General features: G+C 39.4%; 1 protein-coding gene across 1 annotated transcript in view; it reads right to left on the bottom strand.

Annotated features, from left to right (window-relative positions):
• Thsd7b (thrombospondin type 1 domain containing 7B) overlaps positions 1 to 16,331 on the bottom strand; it is an 839,715-nt gene that overhangs the window by 557,469 nt on the left and 265,915 nt on the right. The window contains exon 3 of the mRNA XM_076941097.1: positions 695 to 1,505. Coding sequence (XP_076797212.1) covers positions 695 to 1,505 — 811 coding nt within the window. The remainder of the gene's footprint in view (positions 1 to 694; positions 1,506 to 16,331) is intronic.

Genomic DNA, 16,331 nt, shown 5'->3' with positions numbered 1-16,331 from the left:
TTTTATACCTCAGGTCTGGGAGCGAAGCTGATTTCTTAGCATAAAAACCATTTAGTTCTATTATTAGTTCTAAAGCCCTCCATTTATATTTACTGATATTTGGGTGAAATGTAGAAATGAAAGACTTAACCTTTGTGTGATGGATGATGTTAGTAATCACACAAGAATTTAAAGCACTGGGGGCAGGTGAGATGGCTGAGTGGAGAAAGACACTTGCTGCCGGGCCCGAAAACATGAGGTAGAATCTCCAGGACCCTCAAGATGGAAGGAGAAAACTCACGAGTACTGCTAGGGACTGTGCTCTGCTTCATCATATATGCAACGCATGCGCGCACGCACGCACCTACCCATGCACACACGCAGGCACCTACTCACGCATGCACACAGGCACCAACTCGCGCAGCAAGATCAGAGTGGAAGATGGAAAGATACAGAGACATATAGCAATAGACACAGAGGAAGAGACAGACCAACACAAAAAGAGAATACATTAAAAATTTTAAATATTGGCTGCTTACACTAAGAAATGTCTGACATTTCTAATAGAAGTAGAAAATTTAAGTGGAACAAAAGCCTCTAAAATCTTGCATTACAATTATTTTCTCTTTATAGAGATCACAAAAAAAAAACCTTTATATGTGCACTCATTATAATATTCTAGATCAATGAAAGACAAACAGGGAGGACATCCTACCTTAGCAGGGCGTTTCTTCCATCACTTCTGGTACACCATACCTGCCTGGTTTGAAAACCTATCTCTACGTTCCCAGGCTGGGAGTGGTGGTGTGCTTTGTAACTCCGATGTGTTAGGATGACTTGCTCATTTGAATCAGAGCTAAAATCCTGGACATTTCTTCCGCTGAGATCGACTTCCTTAAGGTGAGGGAGTCTACATTTGCTCCATGGTCCCACCTTAAGGCTGTAGGAATATTCCTCTTTCCCAAGAGGACAGGAAACTGGAGCCTCACAGGCTCTGGACTCAGTGAGATTCGGGCACTGCAGACCTCCATACAGAGGGGGCGCGATGGCCACACGAGTTCTGTGTTGCAGCTTCTTCCCACACCCTTCAGGGCAGGTGGACCATGGGGAGAAATCAGAGACCACACAGTCCCTGGGGCAAGGGATGAGGCAGGCTTGCTCTGTGGGGGGCTGAGGAGCAAAGTGTTCACAGATCTCACTGGCCACTATGGTTCTGTTGAGCTTCTGAAGACAGCGCACTGTCCGGTGCTGTAGACCGTGCTGAGCAGTCACACACTCCATAGTCCGAGGCCTGGGCTCACCTTGGGCCCCAGGAGCCAGCAAGCAGCGGTGCCAGTCGGAAACCTCCCACTGAAACAGGTCACTGTGCCAGTCACACACGCGGAAACAGCTCCTTTCCTTCGGAGGTCGGCTGTTCTCATCACAGTTTGACATGGGACTGGTCCACCCTTCTATGTGAAAGCACCACACAGCACGACTCTGGGCTCCGCCTGGTCCGCAGTCACCTGCACACCTTCCCCAGGGACCTGAGATAGGAAAACAAGGCTCTCCATCATTCTTCAACTCTGGTGGAAAGAGAAGTCTGTCTATGTATTGCACAGCACACGCACTACAAAAATTACAAATTTGGTGTGAAACGGAATCATGTTGAAGTTGGACACTGTCTCACTTTAAGATTGTGGAAATCACCTTCCATCTATGATCAGAAATACAAACAAGTAGAAATTACCTGACTATTGTGAATGTTATTTCTTTAGTCATGTAAAGTAGAAAATAAAGTGGTAACCTGTGGAGGTGTTCTAAGCACCAAGGTACGATGCAGTGCCAAGGAAACACCATTTAACAAGCGATCCAACCATTATGATTGTTACGTTCACAAGCACTTATATATAACTCAATAGTAATCCTTTGTTACGTTCACAAGCACTTATATATAACTCAATAGTAATCCTTCGAACTAAGTATTAAAAACATTCTAGCTAAGTAATTTTTCAGTGAAAAGTCTAGGGTCTGGAAAGATGGCTCAGCCCTTAAGAGGACTGACTGTTCTCCAGAGATCTCACTCCGGTTCAATTCCCAAGAATCCACACGGCTGATCTCAAGTGTCTATAATTCCAGTCTCAGAAATTTTAAAGTCACCTTCTTACCTCAGGCACCAGGCAAGCACCCAGTGCATAGACTTGCATGTAGACAAAACACTCATATTCACAAAAAAATATATTAAGAATAAAAATGTTTTTTTAAAAAATATCCTAAAACTAAGATTTTTTTTTTAAGGTAGGAGTTTCACGTTTCAAGTTCTTCAGCTCATACGCTGTACAGCTCAAAAGAGAAATACATTTTAAAAAATTAAACATGCTGATATATTTTTATTTTCTAAATAATTGTCCCCAGTTTGGGTTAAATTTTCCTGTGATTACTTGCAGGAAGACAAAGAAATCTAACACAAAGAATAACAGTGAGAAAGTATATGTTGTATGTTTTGATTATAGAAATTCTGTCCTTGGTAATGAGATGGGTGTTTGTTTGTTTATTTAACACTTGTCTTCTAATTAAAATACTATATAAAACACAACACACAGAAACACACAATCAAGTTAACTAGACTTGAAGCCTGTATATCTCAGTGAAATTTTATATAGTTAGGATAGCCCATTCTGAAGCTTTGGAGATTCACATTAAATTTTACACATTTTTCTGTTGAATACACTTTTTATACTTATCTAACACTCACACACACAAATCTATGGCAGTAAAAATTAGAACTAGCTTTATGATCTCACTCATGACTCAAGTATCCATTACTGGAATTTAGTCCTTCCTTACTTCTAGTCTTTAAAATAAAATGCACTTCTAAAGACACATGGTCTTCCTGTGTAGTGCAGGTTAGCCTTGAACTCCTAGGATCAAGCAATTCTTCTCTGTCTACCCCGCTGCTCTTCTTTTACCCTCTCTGCCCCTGTGCCCTTCTGCCCATCTACTCCTCTGTCCTTGCCTCTGCCCCTTCTTCCCCAGTAGTTAGAATGACTGTGCAAACCATAATCCCTAACTGGTTCTGAATGCAACTTAATCACTTCATGGGATATAGTATACATGTCAATCAACTACATGTTTAGGAATAGTCATAAGCACTGCAGGGGTGACATCACCTATATATCCCTAGAGAAGTAGGTTATCTGCATTTGGGTTACCTACTATGGCAAGCTTTGACATTTTAGCAGGAAAACTACCTCATATAAAATTCTTGGTAGTTCAGTTCCTTCTCATGTCTATACTTGGGCTACATAATGGTAACATTCATGATGACACTGCATTGTCAAGCTATAATGACAATACTTTATTTATAGAAGAGGTCAACACAGTGAGGGTTCATTTTGTTGATATGAGAGGGTACATTTTTTTTTTTTTTTTATGTAAGCCAAATTTTACTAGGCAAGGTACCCTACAGTTTGCCTGCTCACTTCCAGCATTTGGTTCCAATATTGACAAACTATAATAATGTGACTACACTTGAAATTGGTTCTCTCAAAACTAGCCGACTGATTAACTGTCTTTAGTGTTATATTCATAAGCAGTATGCAAAGCTATAGCTTACAAATGGAGACACTTGCTAGCTGACACGTGCCTGCGGCTCTGGAACCTAGATGGTATGGAGCCATTTCATTTTAAGATAAACTACCCACTGTTAACTATGTTGGACATTACGTTAGTTTCTATAAAAAGATCCACTCTATAGGGAGATATTTCAAAAAATATATGATGCTCATGTATAAAATCAATCATATAAGATATTAAAATAATTAGAGATATTAAAAGGAAACATTTCGTAGATTACCTTGGGTTTTCAGAAAATGACTATTGGGGTATCTCTGTTTGTTCAGGCATTAAATAGCCTCAGTTCTCCATGCAAGACTTTTGGTGTGAATTAAAGAAAGGGACAGTCAATTTGTTACAACTCAGTCTTGAAAAGGCTACTATTAAATTTCACTCAGTCAAAACATACTATTAAATAGATACTGTATTTTTTAAAGTGTTTGACTGAGACATTTTCTTCTAATTATAACAGCTTTCTAATTAAAAGACCTTCAGTTACTTTCAAAAGTAAAGGAATTCATTTTTTTGTTAGTTGAAACTATTGAGACCTTAAACCTTATACATAGCCATTCTTGTGAGAGCTTTTACATCTTTCATCTACACAAAATGGCACCAAATAGCATCATTCTCCCAGAACAATGAAAGACGAAATGTAATTATTAAAAAGCATAATTTACTACAGTCACCCATCTGACTCATGTCACAGGAAAGGCTGTTGGTTTATTCATCTATATTCCTTAGATAGAACCAGAGATGGTAGTTGTGGGTATGCACAGACTCTGCCTTCTAGGTTGTAAAGTGTGTGTGTGTGTGTGTGTGTGTGTGTGTGTGTGTGTGTAAACACCTGACAGTTTGAGTAGAAAGGCTGAAGCAAATGTTGAAGCCAGACAAAAACAAGCAAATAAGAAGCCAATGCAAAGTGAATCCTGTATGCTTGGGACAAATGAAAAACAAATTGTAGACAAAACACACAAGACCAGAGCTCTGGGCAGGTGGCCTGTAGTGATTTGCATTTCTCAAGCTCCAGTAAAGTAAAGGTTTCATGATTTATTCAGTTTTAGTCAGCAATGAACTTTTAGTACCCATGAATGAAAACCATAGACCTGAGGGGTTTTGCAGTTCTGCCTGAAGTTTGAGATGTATTATAAGCCTTGTCCAAGTTCATACAAAAATGCAAACTTTAAAAAGATAACCTATGCAAAAATCAAAATCATATTCAGATAATATAACTAAATGATATCAAGAAACTCATTTTATTTTTGTTGACATCGGGTCAGTAACTACACATATTTTAAATGGAAAACAGGCAGGAAGCCATGCAGAGTTTGGTTGCTAGGACAGAATTTCTCTAAACAATTACTTTGTCATATATCATTCTTGAGAAAAATTTTTACTGATATAAGGCGTAGAGGTATTATTGGTTTTTGCATGTTTACCTGGGCCAGTTTAAATGAAGCAGAGGTGGGCCAGTTAATTTCCTGTCACTTCTATGAGGTAGAAACAGGTAGTCCTAAATTAACTGCTAGGCATTAAAATTTATTCATTTATCTACTTATTTATTCTTTGGGAATTTCAAACAATTTATTTTGATCTCTCTTCTCTCCTCTCTCTCTCTCTCTCTCTCTCTCTCTCTCTCTCTCTCTCTCTCTCTCTCTCTCTCTCATTCCTCCAAGTCATGCCCCATGGCATTCTTCTTGTCAAACACTGATTTCCATCAGTCCTTCCTATATGTTCATGGTATGTGGCCATCTGCTGAAAAAATAAGTAAATAACTCTCCCACTTACTGCCGCCAGTGGATGCCAATAGCTCCTCATCTGTGGTGGGTGCTCCTGAGCACCCAGTTCCTCATCTGTGGTGGGTGCTCCTGAGCACCCAACTCCTCATCTGTGGTGGGTGCTCCTGAGCACCCAGCTCCTCATCTATGGTGAGTTCCCCTGAGCACCCAGCTCCTCACCTATGGTGGGTGCTCCTAAGTGCCTCTCCAAATACTTCAATGTTGGCAAGCTTGATCTTACAGAGATTTGTGGATTCAACCACAGATGCTCTGTGTTCATGAGTGCAGTCAGCCTGTCATGTCCAGGAGTCAGTGTTTCACTTGTGCTCCTTTGACCGCTGGCTCTTACAATCTTCCAGAGCCCTCTTCTGCACTGTACCCTGAGCCGTAATGAGAGGCAGTGTGTGACAGAGCTGTCCCCGCCCCTTTTTAGCTTATCATTCCAGTATGCTTCTTTTCTTCACTTGGACCAACTGTTACAACAGTTTTAAGTTATAACAGTTTTAATAAACAAATTGAAATCCCTGTTCCAAGAAAGTTCTTTGGAGATGGAAGGGAAACAGGAAGTTTTGGGCCATTTTTGACTCTGTGAGTTCCAGGCTGTTCTGCCCATGTTTTGACTCCCTATGCAGATATGTCAGTGCTGTCACACAACATTCCTCTGCAGACAGAAAAGGGCTGGCAGATTTTATTCCCTTAATTAAGTTACTCTTAACTGGATTAGTTTAGATGAATGAATAACCCGATGTAAATCACCCTGTTTGAGACAGATTGCTGAAGGTCTAAATTTAGGTGTGGCATCTGCTCCAATCCCTGCTCTACTCAGAGAAAAATTGGGACTCTCGAGGTCAGAGAGAAATAAACATAATCTCCACAGCTTTGCAAGACACTTGGCACTGACTTAAGCAGCAGCCCTGATTTAATACCATTCATGCAATCGGAAGAGATGTTTGTTTTATTATTCATTTCTCCTAGCCACGGCTTTTATTATCCTGACATTGTTTTATTTTTAACTTGGGCAACAGGCTGGAGGAGTGACATGAATGATAACGTGGGGTTGAGCACCTTAAGCAGATTATTTGTGGATAATTACTCGGCCTGAGCACTCATAAACCTCAGCATTATAAAATCTGACATAAAACAACATTGACTTACTTGTAAGGTGCTTCGTTGCCAAGAAGGAACTGAAAATGTACTGAAGAACTTTCCCTTCTAAATATATCTCCAATGTCAGTAATAGATTAATTAAGTAAAACATCTCCTGTACAGTGGACACTATCTGAGAAACCCCCAATATTCCTTATGACCTAAGATTGAGGAAGAGTGTGTTCATCCTCCTATAACAAGCAGGCAGCACCTACCTCCTGGAAGGTACTATTACAGAGTCTAGAAATACAAAATTAATAAAACATTAACTGTCCTTTAGAAAATCTGGCACTAAGTTCATTGGCGATCCGTTCTCGAGAAGGCTGTCATCCCTATTTATTTACATATACATAGTGTTTGATCTGATATTGTTTGTCAGTCTCATTAGGATGGAAGCATCAAACCCAAAACTAGGAAGAAGTTGTGAAGGCAGACACATGTGGAAACAACCATACTCAGATCATGGCACATATGTTCCCAACACACCCCCCCCTTCCCCACACACATTTGTTCATTATACAATTCATAAAATGCTGTATCCATATTAAAGTCATCTTTCAAAAAGCACAATCTTGTTCTGTATGATATGCATGCTCGAATATTTCAATAACCCCACCACCCCATGAAATAACTTAGCAGCAAAAATTCGGAGGGAGCAAACACAATTTCATTGCGATGGGTGTGATCAGGCCCTCTGACTGTCCTTCATGGGAGTTCATGAACCCATAGATAGGATCTTTATAACTTACTGAACTTAGCACAAATATTCCTGCCATTCCCAGCTCTTTTTCTGTGACAGTTTTGTTTGACACTAATAGCACATTGTAAACCCACTTCATCTCTATGGACAGACAGATGCCATTGACTTAAAAGCAAAGCACCTCTGTTATTTATCACTTTTTATTACAAATTATCAGTTGCCAGTGGATACAGCATCCATTAAAAAGAGCAGGAGAGCACAAACAGGCAGAAATATATCTGTTTATTGCTATGAACAGAGACAAATGCCACACAGACAGAAAGTCATCTTTTAAAAATTGCTTACTGGTATGTCTGATTTGAGTCCTATTTCCCAAAAATGCTAAAGTCTAAAAGTGACTCTTGCATTGCCTATACTATGTGGCATCCTGGACATGAGTCTTTTAAGATCATTAAAACCTGATTCATTGATTCCCCAGATCCCAAGAGTGGAAAGGGAACCTTGCAGCCCACATGTTTCTAAGGAGGAAATAAAGTACAGGCAAATCCAATGGTATATTCAAGGTCCTATAAGTATTTGTAGAAGACAGAAAACTCCATTTTCATACATCTGGTCAGTGATTTCCATAGGATGCCCTGGCTTCTACTACTACAATTCTACAGCTGCAAAAGAAGAAGAATTATCTCACGAGTTGTTGTTTCCGGGAGGAGTCAGCTGAGGAATAAACAACTTAGAAAGCACATTGAACTCACGTGGCACAGGGGAGGAGGCGCTGAGGGTTTTCACTCCCTCAGCCTCCCACACAGAGCAGAGAGCAGATCCAAGGTACTCCACATATTTTTACAGGAATGGCGATCCATCCTGCTTTTGTATGCAGAGAAGCACAACCTGAAGTACTGTTTGAGCATATGTGTTAGAGTTCAGAGGGTTATCTCAAGAAGGAACCCTCAGGCAGTGAGCAGAAAGTATGTGTCCCTTAAAGAATTAGCCCAATAGCAGTTTTACACGCCTACTATTCCTCCAGTACCTGATACATGTGATTAATGGAGTTCTGCTTTTCTAGATAAGAATATACTTGAAATGAAAGAATGTTCTAAATAAACAACTTTATCTTGTTATAAAACTTTCACACTTCAACTAGAGTTTAACTATTTTTAGAAGTGATGTATTTTGAGCCATTGAGACGTTACAACAGCCACAAGGCAAAATATATTTAGGAGAGGTGGATGGTCTGTGGATGCAACTACCATGAGGGGCCACGAGCCCTGCCTCTCCCCTCTATCCTAAAGCTCTCTGCCCGCTCTGTCTCTGCTCAGTGGCTTGGTACAGGAGATGGCTTTAGAACTCACTGGGCTCTGATACCTGTCAAGAGATATTTATGGGGTGTTCTCATGCCATAAATATGGCTCCACTCAACTCTGACTTTACTTACAGGAAATGCTTCAGCTAAGCCCCGTGGGTTTGTTGGTGAGGCAGAAGAAAATTATTCACTCTGCTGTTTGTATTGGTTAAGGAAGAAAGACAACAGCCTATGTGTGCCACAAAAAGAGAAAATCTAGACTTTGCACGATGCTGCTGCAGAATTTTCTCCCCTAATTTTCTGACTACCTAGGCATTGGATAGACTTCAGGCAGGGCAGGAATATATTTGCTTTACACCACACAGGCTGGAATACACACATAGGAAGCTGATTTGTAAGACGTGTCCCTGCTTAAGACAATGAGGATGAAGTTCTATCTATTCAGGGGAGGATCAATGAATGTGGGAAGAGAAGACTTCATCCCATCTCTCCTATAGCTCAAGGAAAAACAGCCATGCCTTACAACGGCATAGAGAAGTAAGGAAGTATATTGAATATCTCATTTCCCATTAAGCCCCTCAAGAAATGCATCTGTTTTTTTGTACAAGAGCACACTGAAGCTAATAATTCTCTTAGTGGCTCCATGAAAACTATCACTGTTGTATAGACATGGAGCATATATGCTTCTGAATGCATAGCTTATTCTAGTAGCAGGAATTTCTGTTATGCACTGGTATAAGAGAACAATAAAAAAGGATGCATTTGTTGAACAGAATTTTCAGTCTGTTTCATTTTTAAAAGGACAACTATCTTTCATTTCAAACAGCAACTTATGACTATATGAAGTCCTCATTTTGTTTGGAAAAATAATTTCTGAGTTAATGTATTTCCTAACACTATCTGAAAAACACCACTATCATGACAACGTGACCATATTACATTTTTCTCTGTAAATGATAAAAAAAAAATCCTTTTGTCACATTAAAATCTAATGAACATGCTAAAGGGTCATAAAGATTTGCAAAGATTAGAATTTACCAAAGGGAAAACCTGTATACAGGTCTCTTCTTCATATCCCTCTGGCTTACATTCATGGGATGAAATTTAGAGTAATGGCAAATCCAAGTTTCAAATACTTGCGATGGTTGGTCATTGTATGTAATGATTCTGGAGTCACCTAAGATTCATGCCTTTAGGTGGGATATGAGTGTGTCTCCAGGAAGGGTTAACTGAGGAACTAAGACCTTCCCAGATATGAAAACATGGAGAGATAAAGCACTGTTGCTTGCCTGGCTGGCTTGGCTTCTTTGAGCCTCTCCTGTTACTCCTCTTCTGCTGTCACTGATATCAAACTCTAGCATCTTCAGCCTTCCAATCTTCCAGAAGACTAGCTCTGCTATGCCCATGGACCCCTCCATGTGCTCAGCACTATATTTGGGACTGAGGAAGCACATAGACTTATGGGATTGGAAAACTAGCTACTAGATTCTCAATCTCTCCAGCATGTACATGGCTATGGTTGGATTGACCAACCCCTCTCAGTTGTAAGTCACTGGTTACCCTCTATTAGTTATTTTCCTCTATAGAACCCTAAATAGTATTTCTGTCATTTACAATTGTATATGTACTGTCCATTTTTTTCTTTCTTGCTTGAGCACACATCTAATTAAAATGGTGCAGGAAACTCATCCAATAAGAACAGTGCAGTGTCTTTTTATACCAAGGATACAGATCATAACTATTCACACAAGCCTGTTATTAGTATTTATTGCTTCTAAGCTTAACAATATAGAGATGGAATTGTTATGGTCACAGGCTCATTATCATGACCGCCACAGCAACATACCAGAAACTATACTCAGAGATGTGTAAGTCATGTCAATGTAGCTCCTTAAAGAAATTTTGCAAAGCAGACTTATGGCAACTAAGATTCCAAGAGGCTTAACTATCTTAAAATATTGTCAAGAAATTTAACAGAAAGGGTAAAATACGAATGAATACAATCATAAAGGTAAGCTATAGGATACTATTTTCCAATTTATAGGAAAAGATCAGAGGAGGGATGAGTGTAGAAGATGACCTCTGAAGAGGTTAACGTGAACAACTACTATCCCCTTAGAGAAGAAGCCTAGAAACCCAAGGAAACCTCATCTTCAGGGGCTAACCTAAGGAAACTCTTCTTTGGGTACTAACTTGTCAGGATGTGGGGTCTGTACTGGAACCCAGAACATCCAGCAACCATGTTACCACAGTCACACCCTACTGGAGAATTTTCAGTCTTGTTATTTATTCCTAAAAGGGGAACCTGAGTCAGAGCCCTTTGTCAGGTGGCTTAGGAGACCAGAGAAACATTGTACCAAGGTACATTTTGGTTTTGGAAAAAGACAAATATTCACAGACAGAAAGTGATACAACCTTTTTTTTATTTTTTAATAAAACTCTGTTCTCACCCATCTACTACCTGGACCACCTGAGAAACATCTGAGACACCAAGAAGTACAATCTAAAGTCTCTGGGCATTTCCTGGGTCAAAAGATTTAACAACATGGAAAGCAACCTGAAGTGCCCAATTGCAGTTACCCCCAGCCTCTCAGGATGATGGGTTGACCCCACAAACTGATAGGTAAGACAGGTTCACACACCATAAAACAACAGGACTCTTGGCTATAGGAAAGGTTCAAGATCCATAATTAAGTTAAGTTAGGGGAAAACAAAGGGAAACATTTGTTTTGTGTACCTGGATTTTCTAGCTATGGTGAATATTCACTGCAGTAATCACAAAGGCATATAATAATGAAGGGGAATTTGAGAAATAATAATAAATGCATCCTCTTTCTACCCAAGGGCTGACAGCTCCAGAGGACATTTGAGTTCTGCTCAATAGAGCACTGGGGAAATCCATCCTAATTACCCTTTCCCAGATGGGTGGGCACACGGCAGTGGCTTGCAGCCTGTATCAATTCGTTTTAGTCTGTGCATGATTGGAATTTCCCAGAGTGCTTTGTGGGAATTCAAGGGCTAAAGAAAGTGAATTGGAGAAATGTCATATGTGTGATAGGGGTGCTTTACATTTACATAATGAAAATAATACTTACTGGAGGGTAGCATGTCACCTGATAGATTTAAGGTTGGAAAAAAATGCAGAACTGCATCATCTCCAGTGACAGGGAGGACTCTGCTGTCCCTTGCCTTTTCTGAGGTTAATTACCTAATCCAGTTCAGGCCATAAAAATATGTTCAGTGTAAAAAACATATACTCCAAGGGATCATTATGAAAGGAAACCTATTTTTAGATAAACTTCCGAGGAGCAAAGTCTGGTGAAATAGGATTTAAAATGTATCATTATCTCTCTCTCTCTCTCTGTTTCTCTCTGTTTCTCTCTCTGTATCTCTCTCTCTGTCTCTCTCTCTCTTCCCCCATGCGTGTGTATATGCGTGCACATGTCTTCTGTCTCTGTCTCTCTCTCCCCTGTGAGTGTGTGTGTGTAACACTTGCACACGCGTGCATGTCTGTCTGTCATTTGCATGTGGTATATGAACTGGTGAGTGTGGATATGTACAATTGTACATTTGTTGCTACACTTTCGCTTTTGTCCATATGAAAGACAGGGATCAATGTCCACTGTGTCTTCCAGATTGCTCTGTATCCTTTGTTTTTGAGACAGAGTCCGCCACTGAACCTGCAGCTCATGAATTCAGCTCTTCTGGTTATCTAGCAGTATTCAGGGATCTGCTGCCTCTGACCCTCAGTGCTGGGTTTGCAGGCATCAGTTACAGTGCCCAGCACTTCTGTGGGTGTTAAGGATTAGAACTAAGTCTTCCATGAGCACACAAAAGCCCATTACTGTCAGCTATTTCCCTAACCCATCTTTAAAACTTTTAATATACATTTGAATCTCCCTATTTTGTGTTTTGTGTACAGGATTCACAAGCAAACAAAAACATAATTTGCACATTTGTTCTTCTGTTATTTGAGGAAATAGGTTGTCGTTCTAAACATGCTTAACCTCAATTTTGTAACATAAAATTTTTTAAAGTTAATTTTACAATAAGGGGCCATGTGCCACAAATAGACATAAAATTCCAACTTCAGTTCTTTCTCTGTTCACAAACTTACAAACAGTGAGCCATCATAACAAAAATATGAGGTTCACCAGTGTCTACTGAGGAAGGATGTCACAAAACACAAGGCAGACATGAGCAGGCTATACAGCTGCTAGCCCAGGGGGACTAGGCTTACTGCTGTAACAACACAAACTCATTGAAAGTAATCACCAGATCCTCTGGTCAGGTGGTATCCAATAAAGTGGTTCTGCATGTGGCATCCATCTTCTGTTTTAGATACTCTGTGCCACTGCAGACAGAGTGCATGCTGTGTTAGGGTTTCACCTTAGGATAAGACAAGATGTACTTTATTGACCCCACTTCAGTGAATTATAGCGAGGTAATAACTGATTCCAATATTAGAACACAATGTTATCGACCCTGTGTACCCTGCCAGGAGCACTACAGGAGTATGACCTTCTGAAAGAACATGAGACAAATGTAATTGGCTTACATATATAGTCTGTCACTGTAAGCATACACACACATACACACACACACATGTGTGTATACATACACAGGAGGGGTCATGTATCTTAGGTATATTCAATTTATTATGTAGCCGTAAATGACTTTGAACCTCTTTTCCTTCCAGTCTTTCTGTTCCATCTCTCAAATTCTGGTATTACAACAATGTATACACCACCACACCTGGTTTATGTAGGGCTGGGATGAAGGCTAAGGCTTTGTGCATGCAAGACAAATATTCTACTAACTGAGGTATATATCCATCTCTTATTGTAGTAATATTAGTATAATATCATTATTGTATCAAAACATGAATACTTTTAAACCAGTTGTTTATTATATAAGTTATGATCTAAATATTTTCATTTTTGTGCTATATTTCTTCTACTACATATAAATATATAATGTATAATATATAACATTTAATGATCATGTTACAGAATGAATCAATATATACATTCATGGATTTATACACTTGTATATAAAACTTATATTTCATATCTTATTCTTGTATATGTTACAATTTAAAACTGATAATGTCTCAGCTTTTATTTCTTTTTCTCAGTTGTTATTATTTATATATACCACCTCAATGACCCAAAATTTTCTTATTCACTTCCCTGTCCTCATTCTATCACCAACAACATCAAGGAGCCCTGTTCTGTTTCTATTTCTTTCTATAAAAAGTATGATTAACCCCTTAATTAAATTGATGTGCTTCTGATTACAAACAAGAGACTACTGTTATCCAACATTAAATAAATTTAGTTTCTTTATTCACGCAGAGACCACATTAAAAACAATGAACCACGGAAAGATATTTCCGAACCATCTGTCAAAGATTAATTTATATCTGTTGTCATTTTCAGAGTGAACAGCACTCTGTGATAGTGCTCCAAAAATCAATACTTCCTTCAAGGTTTCAATATGGAAATTTAATGTTGACTATAACATACTACTCCCTGGGTGCCAACTTACTGTAATTCGCTATGAGAACTTCTAATTCCCCTTGAGATTTCAGAGAATTAGTCTGAGCACCTCATAATTTGTATCCTGATGAAATACATTATCAGGCCTATACACTTTGGAGTAATTGAAACTCACACTTCCTAATCTACAGTAAGAATTACTTGAGGTTTTAGTTTGCTCTGCTCAAGATGGATGAAGTCTGCAATAGTCTTTCTACTTCTTTCAGCTGAACACATAAATGGCAGGTCCTCAGTTTACTGGATCCCAGAAATAAACACATGTGACATCTGGACAGTTGACTGATGGGAAGAGAAGCGTGAGGTCAGAGCTACAGTGGTCTGGATGAGCTGCTCACATCTAGATCATTGCTGTGTTTCCACTGGAACATATTTGTAAAACACAGCACAGGCTACACAGCTTTCACAGAGGGGAAGCTCTGGGATACCATAGACCGTGTCTCCTCTTTGAACTGCTTTTTCGTCCTATCAGTTAAGATAAGTAATGGTAAAGGGACATCACTCAAGGAACATCCAAACCCTGTGCTCCACTGTAAGGTAGATGGAGACAGATGTGAGCATTCTGTCTGAGGTCAGGGAGCCTGCTCCAAGTGGACATTATGGAAGGATTGGAGGCCCAACAGCAGGTTTTATTTACACCAGGAAATTAATGCCTGCCTTGCCCAACTGGACATGAAGAAGATAGAAACACAATACAAAGAAAGGGCTGTATGAGTCACTGTGGCTGGAAGATAGAAACACAATATGAAGAATGGGCTGTATGAGTCACTGTGGCTCATAAATTAGTCTTCAACGCTTTATGTCCATTTTCTTTCAAATATTTGAAGCAAAGGTTTGCAGGGATCAAATATTAAGGGGAGAAGGGAATCAACACACTGCTTTAGAACTGTGTGGACGAGGTTTGTTCAATCTAGATTTTGTCCTTCGGTATTTGTAATCTTGAAAAGAAACTTTCCACCTTCCCATTTTTTGAGCTAAGACAGTACTGGAGATGATGGAGCTTTCTACAGTGCCTGTTCTGAATGAGTTCTGAATGAGTGCCAGGTCCATGTGAAAGGACTTTTCTGTTTCCAGGTTATTTTCCTTTCAGATGGATTTGTTAAATTTATCAATAAGTATGAGTGCTTCCATGGTTCTATCTTTACCACACCCATTCAGTTACATGTGGAGGCAAGAAGAGAGTGTTGGATTCTCTGAAGCAGGTCTTGTAGGCCTATATGGGTGCTCAGAACTGAATCCAAGTCCTTGGCAAAGCAGTATATGTTCATAGACACCAAGCCATCTTCCCAGCTCCATTCCCAGATTCTTGATATTTGATTCTTGATCTGAATAAATATTTCACAGATTTGATAGTTTTCACATTTTGGACCAAATCCTTGGTGTAGTAATAAATATTCCCTGTACCTATTTTTCAGCATCCTGGACATTAAGACATTGACTGGTAGAAATACCATTCTTTGTTGGCAATTAACACTCTAAGATCTCTGGGATCCCACAGTATATACATAGATATCACACAGTGTAGAGTTACTTCATCACTTTGAATAGTGAATATGTTTATTCATCAACCTTATAAAACAACAGGAATGTTGTTGTCACACATTTTCAAATATCCATGGAAGAGCAATTTATTCCTGACAAAAATGCTTGAGAATTGGGAGATTTTCTTCTTCTGCCAAAAAGCCATAAGGAGGTGACTTAGGACAATGAAGCAAAAGTTTGAACTTAAGATTGATGCTTCTTATTCTTTAAATGTGAAGTTTATAGAAGAGTAAAACCACTGAGCTTAATTTAATACTATGGTAAATAAAAAAAACTGAAAGGGAGAAAAGTCAATAAAATGATTCTTAGTGATATTCTACTATACTCATAGACTGGTGCCTAGCCCACTTGTCATCAGAGAGGTCACTCAGCAACTGAGAGAAATAGATGCAGAGACCCAGAGTCAAACATTAGGCTGAGAGGGGGCAAATTGGAGGTCACCACTGGGTCCCTCCCCTTGGATTTTAGGGAACCCAGAAGAAGTGGGGTAGAAAGAATTGTAGGAGTTAGAGGGGTCAAGGACACCAAAAGAAAAAGTCCTATAGAATCAAATAAGCAGGGCTCATATGGGTTCACAGAGCCTGTATGGGTCTGAGCTAGGTTCTCTGCAAATATGTGATGGTTGCTAGCTCGTTGTTTTCGTGGGACTGCTAATAAAGGAATGGGGAGTTTCTATGACTCTTTTACCCAGTTCTGGGACTATTTTCCTCCTGCAGGGTTGCCTTCCCCAGCCTTGA

The sequence above is a fragment of the Arvicanthis niloticus genome, chromosome 10 (genome assembly GCF_011762505.2).
Source record: "Arvicanthis niloticus isolate mArvNil1 chromosome 10, mArvNil1.pat.X, whole genome shotgun sequence".
Classification (NCBI taxonomy): Eukaryota; Metazoa; Chordata; class Mammalia; order Rodentia; family Muridae; genus Arvicanthis; species Arvicanthis niloticus.
Note: the sequence above shows the minus strand (reverse complement) of the source record. Positions and strands in the feature narration are given on the sequence as shown.